The 25,017-nt window shown below is 30.7% G+C and overlaps 1 protein-coding gene across 2 annotated transcripts; it reads left to right on the forward strand.

Moving 5' to 3' along the window:
• Positions 1 to 2,715: 2,715 nt before the first annotated feature.
• LOC133332407 (14-3-3 protein zeta) lies at positions 2,716 to 25,017 on the forward strand. 2 transcript variants are annotated; one of them, XM_061540809.1, is made up of 7 exons: positions 2,716 to 2,822; positions 18,188 to 18,418; positions 18,558 to 18,671; positions 19,350 to 19,476; positions 21,981 to 22,104; positions 22,249 to 22,412; positions 24,742 to 25,017. In XM_061540809.1, the coding sequence occupies exons 2-7, from the start codon at positions 18,357 to 18,359 to the stop codon at positions 24,895 to 24,897; spliced, it is 747 nt and encodes a 248-aa protein (XP_061396793.1). In that variant the 5' UTR covers positions 2,716 to 2,822; positions 18,188 to 18,356; the 3' UTR covers positions 24,898 to 25,017. The 2 variants fall into 2 exon arrangements, with proteins under 2 accessions (XP_061396793.1, XP_061396792.1); XM_061540808.1 differs by lacking the exons at positions 2,716 to 2,822; positions 22,249 to 22,412 and adding exons at positions 2,875 to 2,899; positions 22,755 to 22,918.

Here is a 25,017-nt window from a genome sequence, read left to right on the forward strand (position 1 = left end):
CTACTTCCCCCACCTATAACGTTGTTTTTTTAATTGCTTGCCTCTCATACAATTTCATCAACATGTTTTTTTTTCTTCTTTCTTTTTATATATGGCACTTTAGCTGGGAAGGGGGGAAACTGGAATTCATTAGCCCTTTTGTGAATATAGCCGAACGAACAGTTTGAACAGCATTGCCAGATTCAATGCAGTAATATAGCCGCGACATAGCAAGAGCGCATGTTTATCTCAGAGAATAATAAATGACAAATCTCATAGTATCTCTTCACGTTTCACCTTTCATGTAAACAGATAGGGTTGCCAGAGTTGTGTTTTAAAAACAAGTGCCCAAAATGGGAACTCATAAAAAGTGTCAATAATTAAAAATATACCGAAAATTGAAATAACTTCAAATAAAGGTGGTCAAATATTCATAATTGTTTGCACAGAGAATTAAAAAAAAGAAGATTTACCACTCAATTATAATTCAAAATATAATAGTACGTTTACATTTAACCGGATTTCGTTAACCCAGTGGGTTTCAATTGTCAATTCCTTTGCATATACGTCAAATAAATCCTCATAAAGTAGGTTAACCCGGTAAAAAGTTCTAATGTACAAGGAGTTTAAAATTAAATTCAACTCAGTCAAAAAGTTTTTTTGAGGTTATATCTATAGATCTGCCAATATTGTCATTAAATGAGAACTTATAGTACGTTTACATATAACTGGATCTCGTTAATCCAATTGTCAATTTCTTTGCATATACGTCAAATAAATCCTCATAAAGTAGGTTAACCCGGTAAAAAGTTCTAATGTATATGCCGTTTTAACCCCTCTGTGGCCACAGGCAACAAAATGTTTTAGAGCTTATATTAAATATACAGCTAGTAGATATATATATTATTTGATTGGATATGTCAAGACATGTTTATGGACGACACATATCAAAAGAAAAATCTAAAAAATCGAATTGTCAAGTTATGTGCTTTCCAATATAAAGAAAATGCGTACAGTATCAAGTTGTGTATACAGTCCTATTCTATTCGAATTGAACCCTCAAAATTATTTTTTATATCTGTAACAGTATGTTTACATTTAACCGGATTTCGTTAACCCAGTGGGTTTCAATTGTCAATTCCTTTGCATATATGTCAAATAAATCCTCACAAAGTAGGTTAACCCGGTAAAAAGTTCTAATGTATATTTTTTTAATGTTTAAGCCTAAAAAGTTATTTCAGTGATTTGTTTGCTTTTTTTGGAATATCGGACATTTATTTCAAAAAAAAAAAAAAAAAATCTCCGAAATGCAATGATATAGCGGATATTTCATGTATATCCTATTTAGGATACTTGCATTAAATATGTGCACAGAAAAGCTTTCTATTATCGCAAAAAAAAAATCGTTGCTCAAGGTATTTAAATAACAAATTTCAACAAATCCGAAAAGACGCATTCGCAATTTTTAACAATGAATGCACGCATTTTTAATGTTTCCATTGTAAAAAATTGCGGATGCGTCTTTTTGAACACCTGTTCCTACACGAAGGAGTTGCCAGATCGAAACAAAATGTAACATGTGTTCTGAAGGAACAACCTACACAAGTTGAAGTAATTCATTTTCCCCCGTGGTGTAAAGTTTTCTCAAGGAAATGTACGTTGCATTGCGGATTAAGAAAGAGTTAATTTTGATTTAATTTTGTCGGAAAGAGTTAATTTTGAGACCATTGGTGTACACAACAATTCATATACTACAATCCAGTGCCAACTGAAGTAGGATTATTTTGCATATATTCACAGAGTATGTCCTTTTAGGCTTAAGAGACCTATTCAGTCATAATCCAGAATTAGTTCACAAATCGTTTACCGTGTGTTTCTTATTGGCAAAGGGAAATCCCGACGGCTGACGTTCGCGTCTAGCTGCTTGACGCTAGAAAAGATTTTATTCATTTTTGCTCAGCGTCATACTCAAATGTTCTCTCTTGCTCTCAATTGAGTTGCCATATTTTACATAAAAATCAATAGTGCCAACAACATTTCAATGGAAAAACAAATATTTCCAAAGATTGTGGACGTTTTTTTAACGAATTAGTAATAAAATGGAAGAAAGAAAACAAAATAAAAGTTCCTTGACATTATTGTTTATTAAATAATAAATTGTATTTGGTTTGCACAACGAAAAAATATTCTGTCAGAAAATGAAAACAAATAATTGACATTGTGTGCCGCTAACTCTTTTGTTTGGTTTTTCACGCCTGCGAAAAATTATGCCGCTGACTCCTGTCTCTCTGGTTGTGTTTAGACTCTAATGTTGCTTCTCTTCATATGCGATATGATTTTGAGGACATGACACCACTCACATTGGTCATGTAGTCATGCTCCTCGGAAATCCATACTGACGTCCTAGTACCAGTGTTGTAAAATCACGTATAGGATCCAATATACTTAATACTATTCGATATTCAGAGTATGGTATTAATGTTATCTAAAGTTGGTAACCCTATTGCACATAATCTCTGTATCTCTCTCTGCTCACAATCCACGGTGTTATCTCTTTATTTAACTTACAAGAGTAGGAGTGCAAAGTATCTGAGTATCTTCGTTGTTGCTGCTGGTACTTGGAACCGTATTTTTTAGTTGCTAACCATAGTTTTTTTCTTCAGATACTTTTGTTGAATAGTTCTAGTACTCAGAGAGAGAGAGAGAGAGAGTATGCCCACAAATCTCTCTCAATTCAATTGCGACGAAGAAGAAAAAAATCTACTGAGTTCTTGTGTCGCCTTTAGTCGTTTGTCTTCGTTGTGTTGGTTGTAGTCGTCGTCGTCATTTCAATTGAAGCAAAAGTAAGTAAAAATTTTCCAATTTTTTCTCACTTGCCAGCCTGCCTGTGGTGGCCCATATGAACTAAAAGGGGAAAAAAGTAAAGAAAAAAACGAATTTCAAATTGAAAAAAAATGTGTTGAAATTTGCAAAATGACAAATTTTGTAAAATTAATTAAATGTGAAAAAGAGAATGAAATGAACAGCAACTAACGGAATAAAGTGAAAACTAGAAAAAAATTTCAAGATTTTTTTTTCGCTAAGAAAAAAATATATGCCTCCACCTTTACACTAGCCTAGTGACTACACTGGCAACTCGTCGTCGTTTACGTCGTTGTCATCGTCGGCCGATCGATAAAAATACTACGCAAAAAATTTTTTCATGGTTGTAAAGAAAAAAAAAACTTCAGATATGTATGTGCACGCTTTTTCAAAGCCGTTTTAAATTCAATTTGAAACAAAAACAAATGTGTATTGAAAAATAATTAAAGTTTTTTAAATGATTTTTTTAAATTCATTCTAAAATTCTGAAAATGTGACTATCCATAGAATGAAAAAATCGTATATTGTATATGTATTGTGTGTGTGTGTGTAAATGTGTTTTTTAGATGTATGTGTACATGGTGGGGACCATTATACAGTGTGCGTTATGCGGTGGGTGTGTGTGCGTACTTTTTTCACAAAACGAATCGAAAAAAAATTATCCGCCGTTCAACGTCTTTTTTTTACATTATATGACATTCAGCGCAAATTCATTGTTTTTTTATTCTTCTTGGCCGTCGTTTAAGATATATTTTTTGTTGTATCTGTGTGTGTGCGGGTTTATTTCTATATTCCTTCATCAAAGTGTGTGTGCGTGTGTGTGGATTCTTTACTTTATTTCCAAATTGCTCTGTGGGATATTAGTTTTTGAAGAAAAAAATGTGGGTATACTATGTTGCCATATTTATATTTGGTTAACTCTGTCAATTTTTGCCTACAATTTAGAAGTTCATTCGTTTTAAACAAACAACCAAGAAGAAGAACATGCGACGAACCAAACCCCCCAACACTTGTGTGAAACATTAATGCAGTATTATTAATCATTCACAATGCCAAACGGTGCTGGAAACCCTGTTTAAATAAAATGTGCACACACAATTACACTTTTCCCAACAGTTGGCAACTCTGTTGCAAGTATCTGTGTGTCGTTCGTTTGGTCGGTCGTCGTCATGTATAGGTATTTTACTTATTTCGTTTGTGTGTTTGTATGACAGCAGCACACTTGCACGTACTTTATTTTCGCGCATGCTTTTTTCGTCTAATACACATTGAAACACATTCTTTCTTGTTCGTCGCCGCAGTCGTTGTTGACTTTTTTCTTTGGTTAGTATTTTCTCTTGGTGTTGATTATCGAGCTCTCTCTCTCCCATTTGTCATTGGGTGTAGTAACTGAATTTTTGCATATCTCATATGGATAATACTCTTGCTCTCATTGATTTGTCATTTGTTTTTTTTTTATTTTCATTTTTCTGGCACTTTTTGACATAGAATCCGTTAACAAAAAAATTAAAAGATATCTTTCTTCTATATTCCTAACGTTTTCCGTTTTTAAACATGTTTGTCATGCGAAAGCTATTTCTCATTCGTTCTTTTCTTCTTTACAATATTCCGCTATAACCCCATAACTCACACTAACACACACACTCTCTCGCATTGATGATAAACTCGTTGAAAAGTATGATAGCAGCTCATATATTGTGTGTCAAACCATGACGCATTTTCCAACTATTCGCTATTTCTTTTTAAAAAAAAATATGGAAAGGGAGTGGTTGGTTAAACAAAAAAGAGAACGTACGCGTTTGGTTATGCTCTTTTTTCTTTGGTCCTCGTTTTGTTGTTATTTTTGCAAATAAATGACAATTTGCAAAAGAAATTCGCAATGAATGACACACCACACACCGTTTACAAGCCGTGTTCACATGGTATGACATTCTTTAAGTGGTTTTGCAATTGACCCAAAAAAAATGCGGCGCCAAAATTTCTCTGATGTCATTTTTTCTGTTTGCTTATTCGTCTTGACGGCAAAAATCAACTGTCAAAATGTAAGAAGAGCGAGAGAGAGAAATAGATGATCAAAGCCGGCAATAACTGCAATGCAACACATAATATTGTTGCCACATTGCTTAGAAAACAAAATGCAATATGTAAAAAAATGTTTGCAAAGGGGTTAGAGGAGGAAAGGGAGGGGGGAGGATGATAGTGTACAATTCAATAATGCTAATTAATAACTAATTAATCTATTTTTTTCATATCAATATCAAATAATATTTTTGTTTACCAAAATATTTTCATCAATTAAAAGAGCAAAAAATAGAAGATCAATGCCGCCGGCAATAACTGCAATGCAGCATTTTAATATTGCCACATTGTTAGAAAAATTCAATACGCAAAAGAGAATCCAATGGGGGAGAGGAGAGGATAGTTCAGAACAAGAAAACAAATCTATTTTAAAATCAATATCAAATTATATTCTGTTTACCAATTATTTGTTCATTTAAATTAACCGGTTATTGTTTGGCTTGAAATCCTCACCTTGGGACTTGAGAGGGGCAGCATAACATTTTGCTGCTGCACATGTGTGTAGTTGTTGTAAACATTGAGAATGTGTTGTAACATGACTTGGGATTTTTAATGGGGTTTTCCCTTTTTCCTGAGATCACTAATGCATTTCGGCAAAAGATCCCTCTCTCTCCTCCTACACCCTTTACTTCTGCGAAAATCCATTCATTCATTCTTGTTGGTTAAATTTATGACATTCTCTTTCTCTTTTTTGTTCTTCTTTTTGTTTGTCTACACACACACATGCATACGAAAATAATTTATTTTTAACATTCCCCAATCAGATATATATATATCTACTTGTTCATTTTGTACGCTGTGTGTTTTGTCCGCCAATTCATGAGTTTTTTTTTGTTTTTGCTTTTATATGATTTCTTTTTTTTTTAATTTTTTTCTTATTATTGGCCGCCCCGCATTGTCTGTCGAACTTACCAGAAATACCTATGAATGTACCACCACCAATCATTCATCCATCAACATTTTGAATGTGTGTGTGTTTGTTTATCTTCTTGTAAGAATATTTTCTCAATACAGGAGATGATCATTATCTGATAATTTTTATTATTTTCTGTTCAGTTTTGTTAATCATTTATTATTTATTGACTAAGACCCCCCCACTTCATCATCTTCCCTTTGATCAGGAGGGTGCATTCTTTTCTTTTTGATTCTTAATTTTTAATATTTGAATGTATAAATTGATTCCTTGCACGATATATGCAATCATGTGAACCCCTCTAATAACAATGACAATGTAAATGATCACAATACACATTGTTTACACATGATTAATTAATGCACGCAACTAATTTTACGTGCTACTTTTGGCAATATTGTTAGAAAATCTGCAAAACAAATGTAACATGGAATGATAGTGATTTATAGGTCGACATTTATACTATTTTAATGAGTTTAATTATCGTAAAAGTACATTTACTATACAATTACCACTGAAATGTTTTTGCAATAATGTGATCGTTTGAAAAGTAAAAAAAAAAACATCTTTGATTTTTGGCAACCGTTAAATATATAAACAAACAACATGAGAAAACAGTTGCAAAATGTTGGTACATTATGAGAGAGTTGCATATTTTCGTAAAAAAAACAGCGTTGCATTACATTAGTATCATGATTTCGATCATGATTTAAAATAAACCCTGCTGCACGATGATTTAAATTTGTATGATAAGTCATGGTAAATTCAGCCTGATTAAGAAAATAATCCCTGATTCAGCCTTTAAACCTGATTAAATGTTATATGTAAATCCGCTTTCACATTTTTATTATAAATCGTGGTGAATTCAGCCTGATTAAGAAAAAACCCCTGATTCAGCCATTAATTATGATACATTGTTATATGTAAGTTCGCTTTTATGTTGACATTTTAATTATATTTTTCGGTATATAATTGAACCTGTGACATTTCCTGTTCGTTATTCAAGAAAATATTTATGGTTATTAGATTCTCCATAATCGACAAACACAGCTGACAGTTCAAACTGTTTGTGTGAACTTGCCTTTAGGATGTTAACATGCCACAAATGTGGTAAACAGCTGATCTGCCGGTGCGAGCTTTCAAATAGGCAATGACAAAGAAGTGCGTTCAAAAAATCGTTTGTTGTATTAATATGCCTTCTCTCGATCTATCAGCTAATCAAGCTATGTATTCACCTCGATTTACCCTGCGAAATTAAATCAAGATATCTTTTTCAAAAAATCAATTGAAATGATTTCTCAAATACTGTCAGCTGTGTTCTCAAATACAACTTTGTATTGACACTATTATTTGTTTACATTAATCTTTAAAATAGTTGATTAGCTTCAAAATGCTTGCATTTTCTTGAGTGAAAGGAGCAGGACGACGATGTCTGAAATATATTCTATGGAAAATAGTTGATTAGCTTCAAAATGCTTGCATTTTCTTGAGTGAAAGGAGCAGGACGACGATGTCTGAAATATATTCTATGGAAATATACATTTTTATTTTAGTTAAACATTCTCAATATTTTTCAATTTTGAACAATTTTTTTAATATTTAATAAAACCAACCCAAACAAAAAGTTTTAAATTATGTGGTTGAGGAAATTTCCGTAGATTGTTTAAGAGAAAAATACCCATCACACCAAATTAAGTAAACAACAACAAAGTTTTTGTGTAAACCCACCACAAGTAAAACAAATTAAAAAAAGTTTTTTTTTTAATTTTTGTTTATTTTGGGTTGTGTGGTTGGAGTTTGCTTCTTTCGATTAATATTGATGACTGATGCTTTGGGGGTTTTTTCTCGTATATTCCCACTCCAAAACTCCAATAAGAATGATTTGTTGAGTGTGTGATGGGTAGAGAGAAACAAGTTGGAACGTTTGATAGACCAATATTTTTCATACATACTAAAGTTTGTCGATTTTTTTCTTCATAAGTGATTATAGCTTTTGGCCGAATGACTGACTGTTTGATGATGGAAAAAATAAACACATACTTCTATCAGTATACCCAGTCAGTATGTTACCTATTAAATGTGTACATAGCTATACATATATACAGTTTTTTAAAGGAGTTTGTTGCCATTGCCGTCTTCGTTGTTATTTTCAAATGGATGTCAATGGTGATGGCGAGGACGATGATGGCCTGCGATGACGACGTTGTAGTCTGTAGTGGTGGTTGTTGTTATTGTGATGGCATGATGAAATACTCATAAAAAATCAATAACGACAAGTCCTTGCGCAATTACTAATTTTGGTTTTACTCCACCCTCCACCTCCCCACAGCATTTTTTCGTGGGACAAGCTTTGTTGTTATTAGCCGTCGACGTCTACACCATCATCATCATCCCTTGTTGTAGACACATTAAAAATTTATTTTAGGAATTAACTACCCGATGTAGAAGTTATAAAAACAACAGTATCGAAAAAGGTCATTGCAAAGAAGCTTGTTGTTTTTTATTTGTGTAGTGAATGGTAGATACATAATCTAATTTGTGTGATAGTATTATTTTGTTTAAAGGTATTTAATACAATTTTTTCTTAAACAAATTCATACAAATGTGTCTGTGAAGTAGATTACCCACTTCGTATCATTTTCGATTGTGTGAACCCTCATTAACCTATTGTGAAGGGGGCGTATTTACACCAAACGTGTTTTATAATTAACAACCATTGTTTCGATTGTCATTTCATTTGTGTACATGTCAAATAAGTGATAATTTCCCTAACAATGATGGGCTATATATCGATATATATATATATATTTTTTTTTTTTTTTTGCAAAATGATGCATTGTTTACGTGCACTTTTAATGGCAATTTTTACAACATTTTGTAAACTTTGTCATTTTACAGATATTTCGATAATGTGAACCCCCCTATATATATACTATTTTATTTTCTCTCATATTCTAATAAGATTCGATTTTAGACAATTAATTTGCCAAGATCTAACATCGTTGTTGCATCTGTCACCTTTTGTCATCATTTTTTTTCACATGTAACTGTCAAGTTGAGTAAACAGCCGATAATGTACCTCGTAAATAAACCGAGTTTGAGCTAATCAATTGAAATATGCATTTAATTTGGGGAAATTAGATTCAGAGTGATAAGTAATTTGAAAGAAACACTCAAGTAAATTTATTTTCTGAAAATTTTTTTTTGTAACTTCCGTTGCGCTCTGACAGACAAATCGAGTGACAAACGTATTATTGCAAACAACGTGTGCCCATTTCCATCTTGGGTGGTTGGGTTGTTATGTTGTATTTTCTTATTATCAGACATATAATTTGTACTTTTGATTTCCGTAACACGTCCATGACAACGTCGTTTTATTACTTAGCTCATTTTGATAAAAAATATGGGTTTGTTGTGTATGATTTGTTTTTGTCATAAAAAACCAAACATGTGTATTTAGTTACTAACCCTTTTAAGCCATTGGTATTAAGAAATGTTCCAATGTTTTTGTGTGTATTTATACCCCACCCTAATATGTTATTTATATTTGAATTAATTGGAAATAGGTAGGGTATTATAAGGTATTATTGGCCAATATAAAGGGCCCAATGAATTTAATTTGTATTTATTTTTTTTGTCGAATTCGTTTTTTTCTTACAACAACAATGGGTATTTGACATATTGGCGCACAACAATGTTTGTTTGTGTGTTTCTTTTTTTATTTTGGGTGTGTTGATTTTTTTTATGCAGGTTGTTTGTTTTTCTAATCCCAACGGTATTGAGATTTAATGGCATTCAAGGTATTTAAGTAATTGTCTATTGAAATTATTCAATTGTTTTATATACGGGCGTATATAGTAATTTTGAAAATTTCGACTACAGGGTCAATGTTGTTTGTTGAATGTTTTTTTTTTCTTTTTTTTTATTTTTGTTTTGGGGAAAATTGAATTATCTTGATTTGACAATTTTAAAATTATAGAACAGAAGGAAATGTGTAATCTGTCAAAATTTTAATGAGCAAATTAGAAAAGTGTATTTTTATGCAGATATTCTTATTTGAGGAAGTATTTGTGTAAATGAGGCTAATCATTGAAAAACGTTTTCGATTGTGTGAACCCTATGTAAGATATTTCATTATCTCTGTCAAGTTTGTACAATGACATTTTTGAAAATTAAATAAATGGGCATGGGTTTATGCATCAATGCATGCAAAAGCGTCAAATACAGCAATGTAAATGTCAGAATATTTCTAAAATTATTTTATAACAGCAAAATCTGAAATTGCTATAAAACTGAATGTACATTGAATGTTAATTGCTATAATACATAGTACGTTTACATTTAACCGGATTTCGTTAACCCAGTGGTTTTAAATTGTCAATTCCTTTGCATATATGTCAAATAAATCCTCATAAAGTAGGTTAACCCGGTAAAAAGTTCCAATGTATATGCCATTTTAAACCCATTGGTTTAACGAAATCCAGTGGCAGCGAAAATATTTTTATTTAAAAAAATATATTCGCTGCTTCAGAATATTCTCCTAATCAAAATAGTTTTCGATTTCCCCTGATTAATATTGAATGAAATGTACTTGAATTTATCGGCATTTTATAATACAAAAAAATATTTTTTTCGTATTTCTATGAGAACAAACGAGAATTTTTCCCCCAAAAATAAATTCTCTGTTTCAGAACATTCTGATAATCACAATTGTTTTCGATTTTCCCTTATTAATTTTAAAGAAATGTACTTGAATTTATCAAAATTTTTCAATACGTTTTTTTTAAATAGTTTTTATTTCGAATGCTTGTGAGAAAAAAACGTCACCAATGTCCATCCTGCGCTATTTTGATAAAACCACGTTTTTTTAGTCCTTGGTCCACAAAAAAAAAAAAAAAAAAAAAAAACAACCATTCGATTTGCTTTTATCAATTTGGCACTTAATTTATGTTACTATTTTATGTACATAATAGAACAAAGCATAAAAGCTAAATTACCCTTAAATTGTTTGTTGTGTATTGCAGACACTAAGGCGTCTTCAAGTTGTTGTTTTTCATTCTTTCTTTTTCGTTACATTCTTAATGTAGAGCGTAACGCATGTTGCCAAAAAATAAACTGAGAGGTTTTTCCCTTGATGATTACAAATTAAAATCTATTTTGTGTGTTACATACACATCTATGTAGTTAATTACAACAAAACCGTCTGTCAGACTGACTAACTACTACTGTGGGCCTCTATTGCTTAAATTATAATGTTAACATTGAGTCAAGAGGTATCCCCAAGAATTAACTTTTTTCATTTTGTTCTATGTATATATGTGTGTGTAGTAGTAGTTCATCCATAGACAACTTGGAGAGCTCTCAATTGTCTGCCTGCAAAAGATGATTTATTGTTGATGAGTGCTGCGTATGTATGTAGGCAGTTAAGAAATGTCCTTTGTTGGATCAACATGATTTTGGTTGCCAACATCCAATCCACATATATTTTACTATTGGTCATAACGATTTTTTGGGGGTTTCTCCCATTATCTCTCTCTTATTCTCCTTTACACTGTGACTCCTTTATGCGCAGGTTACAGTTTGCTCTTCTCCTATTTTGCAGTCTCACTCACAGGGTAATTAATAATTTTACTTTATTGTGTACTCTTTCCGTCCCTATCTCTTTCATACCAAGTGTATTATTTTCTCTGTAAAATGTTACTAAAAGATTCGGTCTTTTGCTCTCTAAAATGTGTATTATTTGATAGATATTTATTCCTCTAGTTCCTTTTTTATGCGGCAATGACGGGTGGCATATCCCCCACATTCTCTTGGCTCTTTTATGTAATTGTAATACTCTCTCTCTCGCTCTTTCTTTGTTTAATTATTACCCTGTCAAAAAGGGGAAGAAATTTCCTGTGCGCCACTTTCTCTCTCCCTGTCCCTTTCTCAGCTACTGTCAAGAAGACTTTTGGTAAGAACACAATAACGACGGCGGCGACGTCGCCATCGACATTCCGCCTCTAGATTTTGGGATTGTGCAATTTTTTCTCTAAATATGTTGCAAGTCTTGTCTGAACCGTTGGTCTATTAACACAAAATTCTCGCATAACAAAAAAACTGTAGTTGAACCAAAAAAAAAAAAATATTATATACATACATACAATTTTAATTGTTCTAGAAAAAAAAAAACTTAAAACAAAATATACATTGGAAATTTATAAAACAAAATCGACAAAGAAAAAAGAACAAGAACAACAAAAGTTTCTAAGGTTTCTAAGCTAAGGTTTCCACAGTTCGTGATGCTGATGATTTGCGGCCAATCTCAATTCTTCCAGTTATTTCCAAAGTTTGCGAACATATAATGAAAAATCAAATTCTCTTGAGTACAAGGAGCAAATTTATTGATGAGCAATATGCTTTTCGTGCGGGCCATAGCACAACATCATTACTCTTACACTTAACTGACACTATCAGATGTCACAGTAATTTCAATCGAGTTAGTGCATTGGTTTCTCTTGATTTGTCGAAAGCATTCAATTCGATTAATCATGAGGTGCTGATTCGCAAGCTTAAAAATAAGTTTAATTTCTCATTTTCTGCATGTAAACTTATAATGTCTTATGTAAATGACCGAAAGCAGTTTGTTGAGTTAAATGGGATATCATCTACCATTATATCATTAGATTCTGGAGTTCCGCAAGGATCGGTAACCATTACTCTTTATAATGTATATGAACGAAAATATATCTCAATACATGTTCATTGCACATATTTGCTGATGATGTGTTCCTTATGTTTAATTCAGATCGATATAAAATGTATGACCTTGAGAATGGAATAAATGCATGTTTGGAACGGACGTTAAAACTCAGGATAATTCATTATATATTAACCCAAATAAGACAAAGGCAATTATCTTTGGTGCTCAAGTGCCTAATATCAATATCTTAGTAGGTCAATCAGGCGTTGATATAGTAGATAGACATAAATGTTTGGGATTATTATTAGATAACAAGTTAAATTTTTCCCATATTGATGTTGTTCAATCTAAAGTCTACTATATTCTACGGAAGTTGCACAGCGTGAGCATATTTTTACCAAAATGGGTTAAAATAAAAATGGCACATGCACTTCTAATGCCAAGCATTTTGTATGCTTTGGAAGTGGTATCTGGCACATCTGATTACAACATTATTAAATTACGGAAAATTATGAATATGATTGCCAGATTTGTATATAACATTAAGTTACGTGAACATATTTCCCATTTTGTTAAAAACTTTTTAGGTTGTTCGTTTAGAAAATTTATTGATTTCCGTAACTTAACACACTTCTATAAAATTATAAAAACGGGATTCCCTAAGCAGTTGTGTAATTTATTTACTTTCTCTCACTCAAGTAGAAATACCCAATTAATAATACCACATATACATAATCTGTGTTTCGAAAGATGTTTTGTTGTTCGGGTTGCTCGATGCTGGAACTATTTACCTATAGAATTGCGCATATTCTCACACTCTAACAATGCATTCCGTTTAAAACTTAGAATGCACTTGTGTGTGTGTGCTCAAGATACTGTTTTTAGTCCGAAGCATCAATATGAAACTTGGGTAATGTTTTGCCAATTAATTTTAATACTGTAGATCTGTTTAAAAAATTGTTTAATGTAAATAAAGGCTGGGGAGCCAATAATAGAATAATAGTAAAATGTTAAAATTATTTCAGGTTTATTAACTATGTAATATATTTTTTTGGCCATGAAGGCTTTTGTATTACTGGATAATTAAATAAATAACAAATAACAAATAACAAAAGTATACATTCCGTCTTTATTAAACAAATAATATTATTAGTTAGTTTAAATTGCTGCAACAACTACTACAACAAAAACCAAAAAAAAAAAAAAACATTTTTTAAAAAAATGTTTAAACAATAAAAGAAATTTTTCTTCTTAATGGTGCTAAAGAATTAAAAAATATTGCACAAAATAATAAAAAATATATACATACTATATTTTGTAAGAAAAAACCAAATAACCAAACTAAAAAAGGTAATTTCCATAAAACACATACATACTATTAAATTTTATAATTTTCTTTTGCAAAAGAAAAGAAAGGCTGTTAAGGAATTCATCCTTTGTATCGCCTCCTTTTTTGTTCTCCTCATACACTTTTCTATGAGTATCGAGAAAATTTCTTTCAACAGCTATGACCTCAAGTGGTGCGCTGCTGCTCTTGGTTTGTGAGTGAACGTGTGTGTGTGCGTGTTATTGACATTTTGAAAAGGAATTCCAATTTTCTTGTCAAAGACCTAAACCAAACCTAACACCACCACACACCCCACCCTTCTTTCCATTCCATTCACAATTTTCATTGCCTGTCTTTGTACTTCTTTTTCCACATGGAATGAAATTACATTTAAATCAAGGAATTTTCTTTAAAATGTTTATCGAATTAGTAAAAAAAATATCTACAGAAAGCTTATCATCAATGTCATTTCTCCTTGAAAATCATCCGCATCAGTGATGACACCTGTCTGAATAAGAAACAAAAGTGTAATCTCCATAAAAAAGTGACAATTCCATCCGAATTTATCACCAGTGACAGTTTTTCCCAGTAAATTTGCATCAGCTAGAATATTCTGTTGCATGATAAATTGAAATCGATGACAGCTGTCTGAATACAAGAAAATCACCAGTGATATATTCCTCTTTAAAAATCATGACCATTTATGACAATATTTCTAATATGAGAAGTCACCAATGACTTTTTCTATATATTGAAATTTTGTCTATATACGAAAAATATCATCGAAAAAATTTTCTATATTCGAAAATATCACTGATGGAATTTTCATATAAGCAATTACTATTATCAGTGACAGTAGCCTGTCGCCAGTGACATTTTTCTATACGAAAGTTTTATTAGTGACAGTTGTCGTCTTTTCCTAGTGTCATTTTGCTGTAAATTATTATATATTTGGTTTTGTTTTATTAAAAAAATTATTTTCTACGAATTTTCCAACTGTTGCTTTTCAACACTATAGAGCCCTATAAAAGCGGATATAATAAAAACTGCCTTTGTTGGTTTATTCCTGCCGTAAAAATATGCGAATCTGCCACAAAAAAATAAGTAATTTTTTTACATGTGTCAAATTTAGATCTTACATTATTTTATTCTAAATATGTGAGATGTGTCACAAATTTCCATATTTTTATAAACCAATTGTATTTTATTTCAAAAAGCATAAACGGGATGTACTTTAAAAATTTGTACAGGGTTAACCTACTCTATGAAGATTTATTTCATATATATGTGGAATGGAATTGACAATTAAAACTCATTGGCTTAACCAATTCCGTTGCAATGTAAATGTACTATAAGCTTTCAATAAAATATAAAACGATTAGAATTACCTTAATTCACACCTGAAGTTTTTAATTATAAATAATAGTTTAGTTTTCATATTCGTAAAACACGTTTTGTGTAAATGTATCCTTAGTTTTTTCCTAACTATTATTTATTTAAAATATTCCTTTCAGATTTTTATTTCCCGAAACTATAGAACCCTATAAACCTAAATTATGTTACTTCATTTCAAATGTCTCTTTTGTGAGGACTTTTATATTTCATTTTGTCTTGTTGTCAAGAGAATCCTAATAGCCTATATAGAAAATATACATATGTATATACTATATAAATATATATATATATATTGAAAAATGTGTGAGAATAAACCAAAAAACACACTACGCCCACTTTCATTTATTGTCTTGTTGTTTATGGCCATATTCAACAGACGGAAAAACGCATGTTTCTTCATGCATACATACACCATCTAGAAAAAAGATGTTGCATATGCTGCATCCCAACCACATTATCTTTGTATGTATAATAAAAAAGAAATAAATTTTATTCGTCTTAATGAAATTTATTTTCTTAAGGCGAAGAAGAAGACAATTTAAATATAAACTTCACCCATAAGTCGCCTGCCTAATTCTTGTCTATCTCTTCTGTATCCTATTGTCTGTCGTCTATGTGTCATAGCCATGATCCGTGTATCCAATCATCCGTTTTATATACATATATATAGTTTACATATGTATATGTATGTACTATAATACCCTCCTTATGGGATGCTGGAAAAAAATTCTGGAGCTGGAGGGGGAGGAGTGGGTGGTTAAATTCATAGAAGAGAAAACAAAATGAAGACACTGGGATTTATGTGAAACCTATATATAAATATTTATAGATGTGTTATGCATGGATGAAGGCGTTTGTGCAGCCACAGTCGTATATACATACTTACACAATTTTACGACACGCACGTACGCATGAAAGAAGCTGCTGCTGCAGGCTAAAAAAGTACCAGCAATACCCAACAAGTGGGCTTTTATGTTTGAGTGTGTGTGTGTGAACTGTCATCCAACGTACGAACCGAACTCCTCTACATGCCATTATTTTTGTAAAATAATGTGGGCGTAATGTGGTGGAGATCTATTTTCCCTTTTTTGGTATATGCTGCGCGTAAAAAAACGTTGGTGTCACCTTTTAATACACCAATGTTAAAATTAACATTTTTTTGTATTATAGAGTTGAATGTCAACATAAATACTAAGGGCCAAGGAATGTCGTTTTTTCATTAAGAAAAATAATATGTTCCATTAATATTAATTTTATTCCAAGTCAGGCTACAAGATTTGTGTTTAATGGATTTCTTTACTTTCAGTTAATTTTGTCTGCATTGGGTTTTAAATGTATAAAAAATAATAATTGAATGTAGTGTAAACCTGGTATTATATAAAATTCTTTGAAATTAACTTCTCTGTAAAACAATTTAAATTAATCTAGTTTAACGCCGTATCCTTAATACGCCGCCTGCCTGACTGCCATACGTCGTTGCAAATAACTGTCATACACTTACAGCTAACTTAACATGATTAGCAGCAATGACATTTAATAAGAGCAGAGTGTGTGTGAGATAGAGAGATGCATGCAAAGGTTATGTGGCTGTTAGAAAGCCATTCACTCATGTCTCTCAACCTTCACATTTATAATTTGACACTTGTGTGTGAGTTTTTCTTGTTGTTTGTTCTTGTAATCTTCTTAAAGGCCATGCCTTTATTTTGTAAATTAAAATTGTTTTAATAATGCTATTAAACACACAATTAACAATTATTGCTTTGGTTGTTTTTTTTTTAATGTGAGTGTGGGAAAACAATAACAACAATTTTGGAGCAAAAGAATAGAATGTTATAGCGTTGCCACAATGCAGAGCAAAATAATGCAATGTGGGGGCCTGAGTCATCATATTGTTATGTGTTATTATTGCATCAAATTGAATTTATTTATAGGGGTGGATCAGAGCGGTGGAGTGAGAGAAAGCAATGCTAGATATTTTAATAATTAATTTTGTTTCTTAATTCAATTTGTGTAATAAGGGAAATGAATAAACTTGTTTCAGCATGTTTATTTTCTATCGTTCTTTGAGAAATATGTCATATGATCAATGAATTAGGGATCACTAGTTAGGATTCATAGACATAAAGAAAAAGAATTACTGTGATATATTTGACAAAGTTTCTTATATTTTACGTTGTTTTAAGAAAACTAAAGAAAAAAGAGATTTAAATAAATGAATGAATTGTTAGATTGGACTTTAGTTCAATTTGTTTTAATGCAACAAATTACTTTAGCTCTAAAACTTCACTGAATCGCGATGAGTTAGGGATCACTCAGTCCGATGTGATATAAATAGGAAATAAATTATTACACAATAAGTTGGCCATAATTTATTATATTTTATGTTAAAAAACACTTAACAATGCGTTTAGATATTTTGCTTAGATAAAATTGGTTGTCAACGACGGATGTCAACATTTTGTGTTACTAAATATTGTGTGGTGAAAATGTGTTTAAAAGGCTATTTAGAATTTTTGTGATACTTGCAATAAATTACATACAAATTGCACTACATAAATGTTTATGTATTATCGCTTAAATTCAAGTTCAATGACTTTATTTTTTCTTGACATGCTTAGTCATAATATGACTAATCATAATATTATTATTATTAAAGCGTAATGGAAACGGCCAAACAATAAATATTTTTAAATAACAAATTACCTCATACACATTTGAAATAAAGACGGTGCACATACATACATTTAATAAAATATACACGTTCCTGAAATGATTTCGAACTATATACATGAATATATTTAAAGACAAAAAACTTTAAATAAAAATATTTAAAATATATTACTGGAATTATGCAAAACCTTTGCAGTATTTACACATATTTTGCAAATTTTAAATATATTTGAAATATTACTATACTAATTTTATTACTTTTTTCAATTCTTCTTTACAGATAGTCATACTGTGAGCGACGCATTCAGTTTTAGATTCCTTACATTATAATCTCTCTAAGCGCGAACTGTATTCAAACAAATAAAAGTTGTGGGCAAGCGTTTACCCATTACACAAAGTAACAAACTTTTAAATTTCTAAGTTAAAGCAAAAACAAAAAACACATCAAAATGTCGACAGTCGATAAAGAGGAATTGGTCCAAAAGGCAAAATTGGCCGAACAATCCGAAAGGTAAGAACTTGAACAGGTTTATTTTCACTGTTTATTCTATTTTTAGACACATTGTGATTTGTCTCGTTGACACATGTTATTGTTATTTAAATTTATGCTTTGTTTGTTTTTCTCATTATCTTCTTCTTGCATATTTCAGATACGATGACATGGCTCAAGCTATGAAATCAGTCACAGAAACCGGTGTTGAACTGTCAAATGAAGAAAGAAATTTGCTATCAGTTGCTTACAAAAATGTTGTTGGTGCCCGCAGGTATGTTGTTGTTATTATTTTTTAAAATCACCAAAAATTATGTTAATGATTAATAATATAGGTAACTGTACTTAATTTGATTTGTAGGAGGTCTAGAAACTTGTCATAGATTGTGTGACAAGATGTAGTGTATATTAAATCATATAACCAAGCCAGAAATACTAAGAACGTGTTCATACTACTAAATCAACTCGATTTCAAACGTCAATTCCATTGCGTACGCCACGTTAATTGACTTTTGTTTTCTCAAAAAAAAATTAGGAATTTCGCCAATACAATTTTGTCCTGTGTAAATCTCAATAATATGAATTTAAGCGGCATGTATATATGAACGTTTAGCCGCCTAAACCTCATTTATGAAGACTTATTTAAATATATTTAATAAAACTGGCAATTTAAATCGTCTATATTTACTAAAGGCCTAAATATTACTTAAAATATGTAATAGAAACTTTTTAATTAAATCCATATTACTATAGAATTTCGACAATAAAAATTGACCTCCTGTGTAAATCTCACGTTGATCAATTTAGATACAGCCAGATTATTTTTAATAAGAGCTTTATTAATTTTTTTTAAGATTAATTTTCTATTAATCTATTTATTATTTAGAAAATATATTAATACTATTTTGGATTATCAGTTTACTTATTTTTGTGTATTTATTTCATTTTCCAGATCATCATGGAGAGTAATTTCCTCCATTGAGCAGAAAACCGAAGCCTCCGCCAGAAAACAACAACTCGCCCGCGAGTACAGAGAACGCGTGGAGAAGGAACTTAGGGAAATCTGTTATGAAGTTTTGGTAAGTTAAAACATTTAAACAAAAATTTAATAAATTTTAATTCTATATTTAAAAGTTTAGGTCATGTGAATATATTTAAAATAATTAAATTTTCCATCATAATGATTAATTTGACGTATAATATTCTTTAATTTATTTCGTACATATATAAATTTCTATCCTATATACACTGCATTCTCATACATTCCTATGGCTTGTCACTTTATATTAAAAGTTGCTCTTTAATGTTGACGTCTGTCAATGTAGAATGAAGAATTTATATTTTTGTCTGCTAAAATTTATTTAATTGCCATATTTTAGCAAATAAACAAGCAAAACAATTATGGACTTGATTTGTAAATCGAACAATAATTAGCTAATATTTTTTTATGGATTTCAAACAAGTTGACATAATAATGATTTAATTTTATATGTCAAATCAAGCTTGATTTGACATATATGTCTAAAAGCGCTTTAGTTAGTCTTAAAATTTTAAAGGATGTTCGCTAGAAGGAAATTTGCCCTTTTAGCAGGGGACATAATTAAAAAGTATTGAATAAAATACCAAAAAAATATAACGGACACCTCTTTTAGGGAGTACCAATATTGTTTACATACACAGATAATGTCCAGTGTTTGGGGTGAGGGGGTTTTAGAACAAATTAATTATATCTGCACATTTTTGTTCTCCGATCATTTGTGGTGTGTTGATTATCAACGCACATAAATACAAACTTATACACACAAATAAACTACTGCTGATTATAAAGTGTGGCCTGTGTTTGTGTGTGATGTTCACACTATTTATAACCTTACTTTTTTGTTTGGTGGTTTAATGAATAATATTATGCTCCCCGGAGAGTAAACTTAATTTCCACTCATCGTTATTCTTCACCCCCTCGAAGCGTGTACCACGACTGACTGACTGACAGCTTGCTCTGTGTATGTGTAAATATAATCATGTTGGTGGGGTGGGTCTGTATGTATATCAAATATGTACTTGTATAGATATCGATATATATACCTGTTTGTGAGGACTTTACCACCTGATGACTGTCTTCTTCTTCTGTTAAACTCTTTAACTAGTTGATGGATTTTTATTTTATTTTTTTTGTTGTTGGTGTCGTTTTCAATCAATAAATCTATTTTAAAAAATGCATATTAACGAGGTAGTAGAGAAGAAAGGACCCTGAAATTGAAACCCCAACCCTATCCCACCACGCTATTTTTGTAACAACAACGCAGTAATAGGGGGATGTTGGTGGTTGTTGTAATAGAATGTTATCCTTTAATTCTATTTTTATAACAAGGAATGGGAATGAAAAAACGGATTTCCATAAATATTTTTTAATGAAACAGAAAACAGAAACACCGATTTGAAATAATATCTTTTATTTCTGATTTTGTATTAATTTATTAGACTGGCAATTAGAATACCTTCGAAATTCTATAAGTCGAATATTATTTTAAAGTCGGAGCTCATGTAGTGGTTATAGTACCACTAGGGCGGCAAATTATAATTAAGCCCATAACATAAATTCCCCATAATTCGATTTTTTTCGGAATAATGGTGGTTCGATTTTGGGAAGTTTGACAGTTATGGAAATGTGGAGTAAAAAAAAACGCATCCAAGCATCGATTTTTAGAAGAAGACTTTTTTAAAGATCCATCGGATAAATATAAATTTGACATTACATAGGGCGTAAAATATAACCTGTGTAAATTAAAGGCCAAAGACATAGAAACCGTAAAGACTCGACAAAATGCATTTTGGCAAAATAGTTTATGAAAAAATATCCAGGGGGAATCAAGGTTAACAGAGGCATGTTAAGAATAAAAACGCCAATACGCGAAAATGTGTGAATAAAATGTAAATAAAATTAGAGGCCTGCACCCAAAATATGTATTTTCATTTTATAAGCTTAAGATATATCATTAAAAACGTTTAATATTGTCCTCTCTGTTGTTATGATATCGTAACAACAGAGGAAAAGCCATCTGTTGGAAATTGCTTACGTATCAATTGTCCTATCTTTATACTTTTATGTCTTTGTAAAGGCAACTGTTAGGGATCTATAAATCAAATTTATTCACATTCGTTTCCGTTGTTTTTGATCCCTATAAACAGCATTCTCACACATTCCTTTGACTTGTCATTTTATATTAAAGGCAATTCTTTAATGTTGACGTCTCTCAATGCAATAATGCAGTGTTTTATTATTGTCTGCTAAAATTTATTTAATTGACATATGTTGGCAAATAAACAAGCAAAATAGCAACTTTTATTTTCTAACAACACAATTTTCTAAAGGCTCACCCAAGATTGGATTTTTTAGATACCATTAAGACGTATTTTTTTAAAAGCCCTTTTAAGGCGTGATTTTCGAAACAATAAAATTTTTCATTACAAAGTCTTTTAAATTTTTTGAGGTTATGTTGAATAAATCATGATTTGTTTTAAAGACATATTCAAACATATTTTTATACTTTTTTTATTAAATTCTTCTTATTTTTTTCCATTCCAGGGTCTTCTTGACAAATACCTTATTCCTAAAGCTAGCAATCCAGAAAGTAAGGTTTTCTATCTGAAAATGAAGGGAGATTATTACAGGTATTTAGCTGAAGTAGCCACAGGAGATGCCCGCAACAGTAAGTATATTTCATTTTTTAATAATGGTTGTTTTTTTCCATATTATAAAAACAAAATTGTGTTTTCTCAACCCAAAACCAAAAATGTTTTTGAAAATCCCATATGACACCCATAATAATGTTTTAATAAAACAAATTTTATAGCCGTTGTTGACGACTCCCAAACCGCATACCAGGATGCATTTGAAATTAGCAAGGGTAAAATGCAACCAACACATCCCATCAGATTGGGTCTTGCACTTAATTTCTCAGTCTTCTACTATGAGATTCTGAATTCTCCAGACAAAGCTTGCCAATTGGCCAAACAGGTTAATATGATGTTTTTTGTCTAAAACAACAACAACAAATATAAAGAAATATTAGCAAACCTAATGAAAATAAAAAAAAAAACAAAAACACGCAACATCATCATGGGAAATTCTGATTCTTGGGGAGTCAAATATTTATTTTTCTTAACTACATACCTTCTTTTAATATTTGTGTTAGACTTCCATGGTACTAGACCAGGACCATTATTTATTTTTTTTTTTTTTTTTTGATCTCCTTTTTGTTTTATTTTACTTCTCCTCCTCCGTATATCTTAAAACCTTTTCTTTATATGTTTCACTTTTAACACATATATTTTCTTTGAATTATTTTTTTTTTTGTAGCCGTGGTTGAAGATTCGAAAAAGGCCTATCAGGAGGCCTTCGATATTGCCAAAACAAAAATGCAGCCCACACATCCCATCAGATTAGGTCTTGCTCTAAACTTTTCCGTCTTCTATTATGAAATTATCAATTCACCAGCGCGGGCCTGTCATTTAGCTAAACAGGTTTCAATATTTTTTATTTTCAAACAATTTGTTTTTTTTTCTTATTATTTTTAAAACCAAAAACAAAAAGCTTTTTTTTTTGCTGGGCGTAAATATAAAAAATTCTATGTGCGTGCCTGCCTCCGCCTGATCCTTTGGAATTAAAATATAAAATCTAAAAACCGAGCCTACTTCTCATAACCGTTTCGAAACCAAAATCCTAAAATACTGTAGTTTATTAGTCTAACACCCTGCTGGTCTATTTCAATATTACCACCTAACCCAACAATGAGTTAAAAGAAAATCGTATTTCCAAAACTCTTTTTCCAAACAAAGATGTGATGCCTTTTTAATGCGCTGCTGATGATATTTTTTGACTGCTTGCCACTTGTTTTGGAATCTTGGAAACCGATCAAACCCACTATAACATGCCACTGACCCCTTCAGATTCCAATAAGTTTTTTCTATTATATGCATGTTTTATTGTATGTGTGTGTGTTTACTAACAACATTTTCAATTCTATTGGTTCTAAATGTGTAAACAATCAATCCTGAGGGTTTGTCGCGGCCCTGTCTCTGCCTTTTTTTTTTTTTGAATTACCACTACTCCCACCACCACACACCTGAAGCAATCAATAATGATATCCAAATTTGAAAATTCCAAAACTCTTTGATGATGTAACGTGTTGAGTATTTCTTTTTTCTTATAAAATAAGTAAACAAATCAAAACAAAATTATAACCTCAAAATTGAAATGTTTTTTTAATTTTTTAACACTATTTTGTTATTCTATATGCAAATCTTAAGAGATTTTATATTAAAAAGAAAACTCAAAAATATACAAAACAATTATTTTAAGTTTTTCGAGGTTAGGTTCAATAACTAAAAAAGTTTAGTAATTTCAGTGGGTATATGAAAAATATGCCTTTCATTAGTATGGTGGAACACAGGAGAATGCTTATATTTATTTAGAACATTATATATGACACAATCATTTTTACATATCCTTTTTAGGTTAGGTTGAAATTTTCTACTAAAACCAAACAGAATACAATTTATTACACATTTTTATGATAAAGCTCTTAATTTTATATAGAATTGTTTTTGAAATTTGTATAAAAATTACTAAAAAAAAACGAATGTTCATTTTGAGGTTAGGTGGTTCCCTAATAATTTAAAAGCCCTTTTAAGATGTGATTTACAAATTCAGGTTATGGATATATTTAAATTAATTAAATTTCTCATCATAATGATTTACTTGACGTATAATATTATTTAATTTATTTATTTATATTTATTATTAAAGACAACTTTTAGGGATCTATAAATCAATTTAATCACATTCGTTTCCGTTGTTATTGATCCCTATAAACAGCTTTCTCACACATTCCGTTAACTTGTCATTTTATATTAAAGGGAATTCTTCACTGCTGACGTCTGTCAATTCAATAATAATGTAGTGTTTTTAATATTGTCTGCTAATTTAATTTTAATTGACATATTTTGGCAAATAAACAAGCAAAACAACAACTTTGATTTTCAACAACACAATCTTTTATGATTAAGCTCTTAGTTTTTTATATTATTGTTTTTAAATTTGTATAAAATAGACACAAAAAAGGAGTGTTCATTTTGAGGTTAGGTGGTTCGTAATAATTTGATTTGTTTACTTTAACAAAACAAAACCATTACTACTAATTTTTTTCGAATATTATCAACAAAAAAATTGCTACATATTTCTTTATAAACATATATATTTGTTGTTGTTTTTGTTTTTTGTTAATAATTTTTAATATTTAAAAAAAATCATATACTAAAATATTTGAATTTTTTGCAAACCATAGGCATTCGATGATGCGATAGCTGAACTGGATACCCTCAACGAGGATTCATACAAGGACTCAACACTCATCATGCAATTGTTGAGAGACAACCTTACCCTCTGGACATCGGACACCCAGGGTGATGGCGATGAACCACAAGAAGGTGGTGACAACTAACAACCAAACTAAATTGTTTCCTTTTTAAAATGACTATGAAGAAAAACCAACAACAACAACAAAATTAAATATTTTTAAACAAGAGAAGAAAATCCAAAACACATAAACAAAAAATAAATT

The sequence above is a fragment of the Musca vetustissima genome, unplaced genomic scaffold, assembly GCF_032173495.1.
Source record: "Musca vetustissima isolate MV318-11 ecotype Yass unplaced genomic scaffold, APGP_CSIRO_Mvet_v1 utg698, whole genome shotgun sequence".
NCBI lineage: Eukaryota > Metazoa > Arthropoda > Insecta > Diptera > Muscidae > Musca > Musca vetustissima.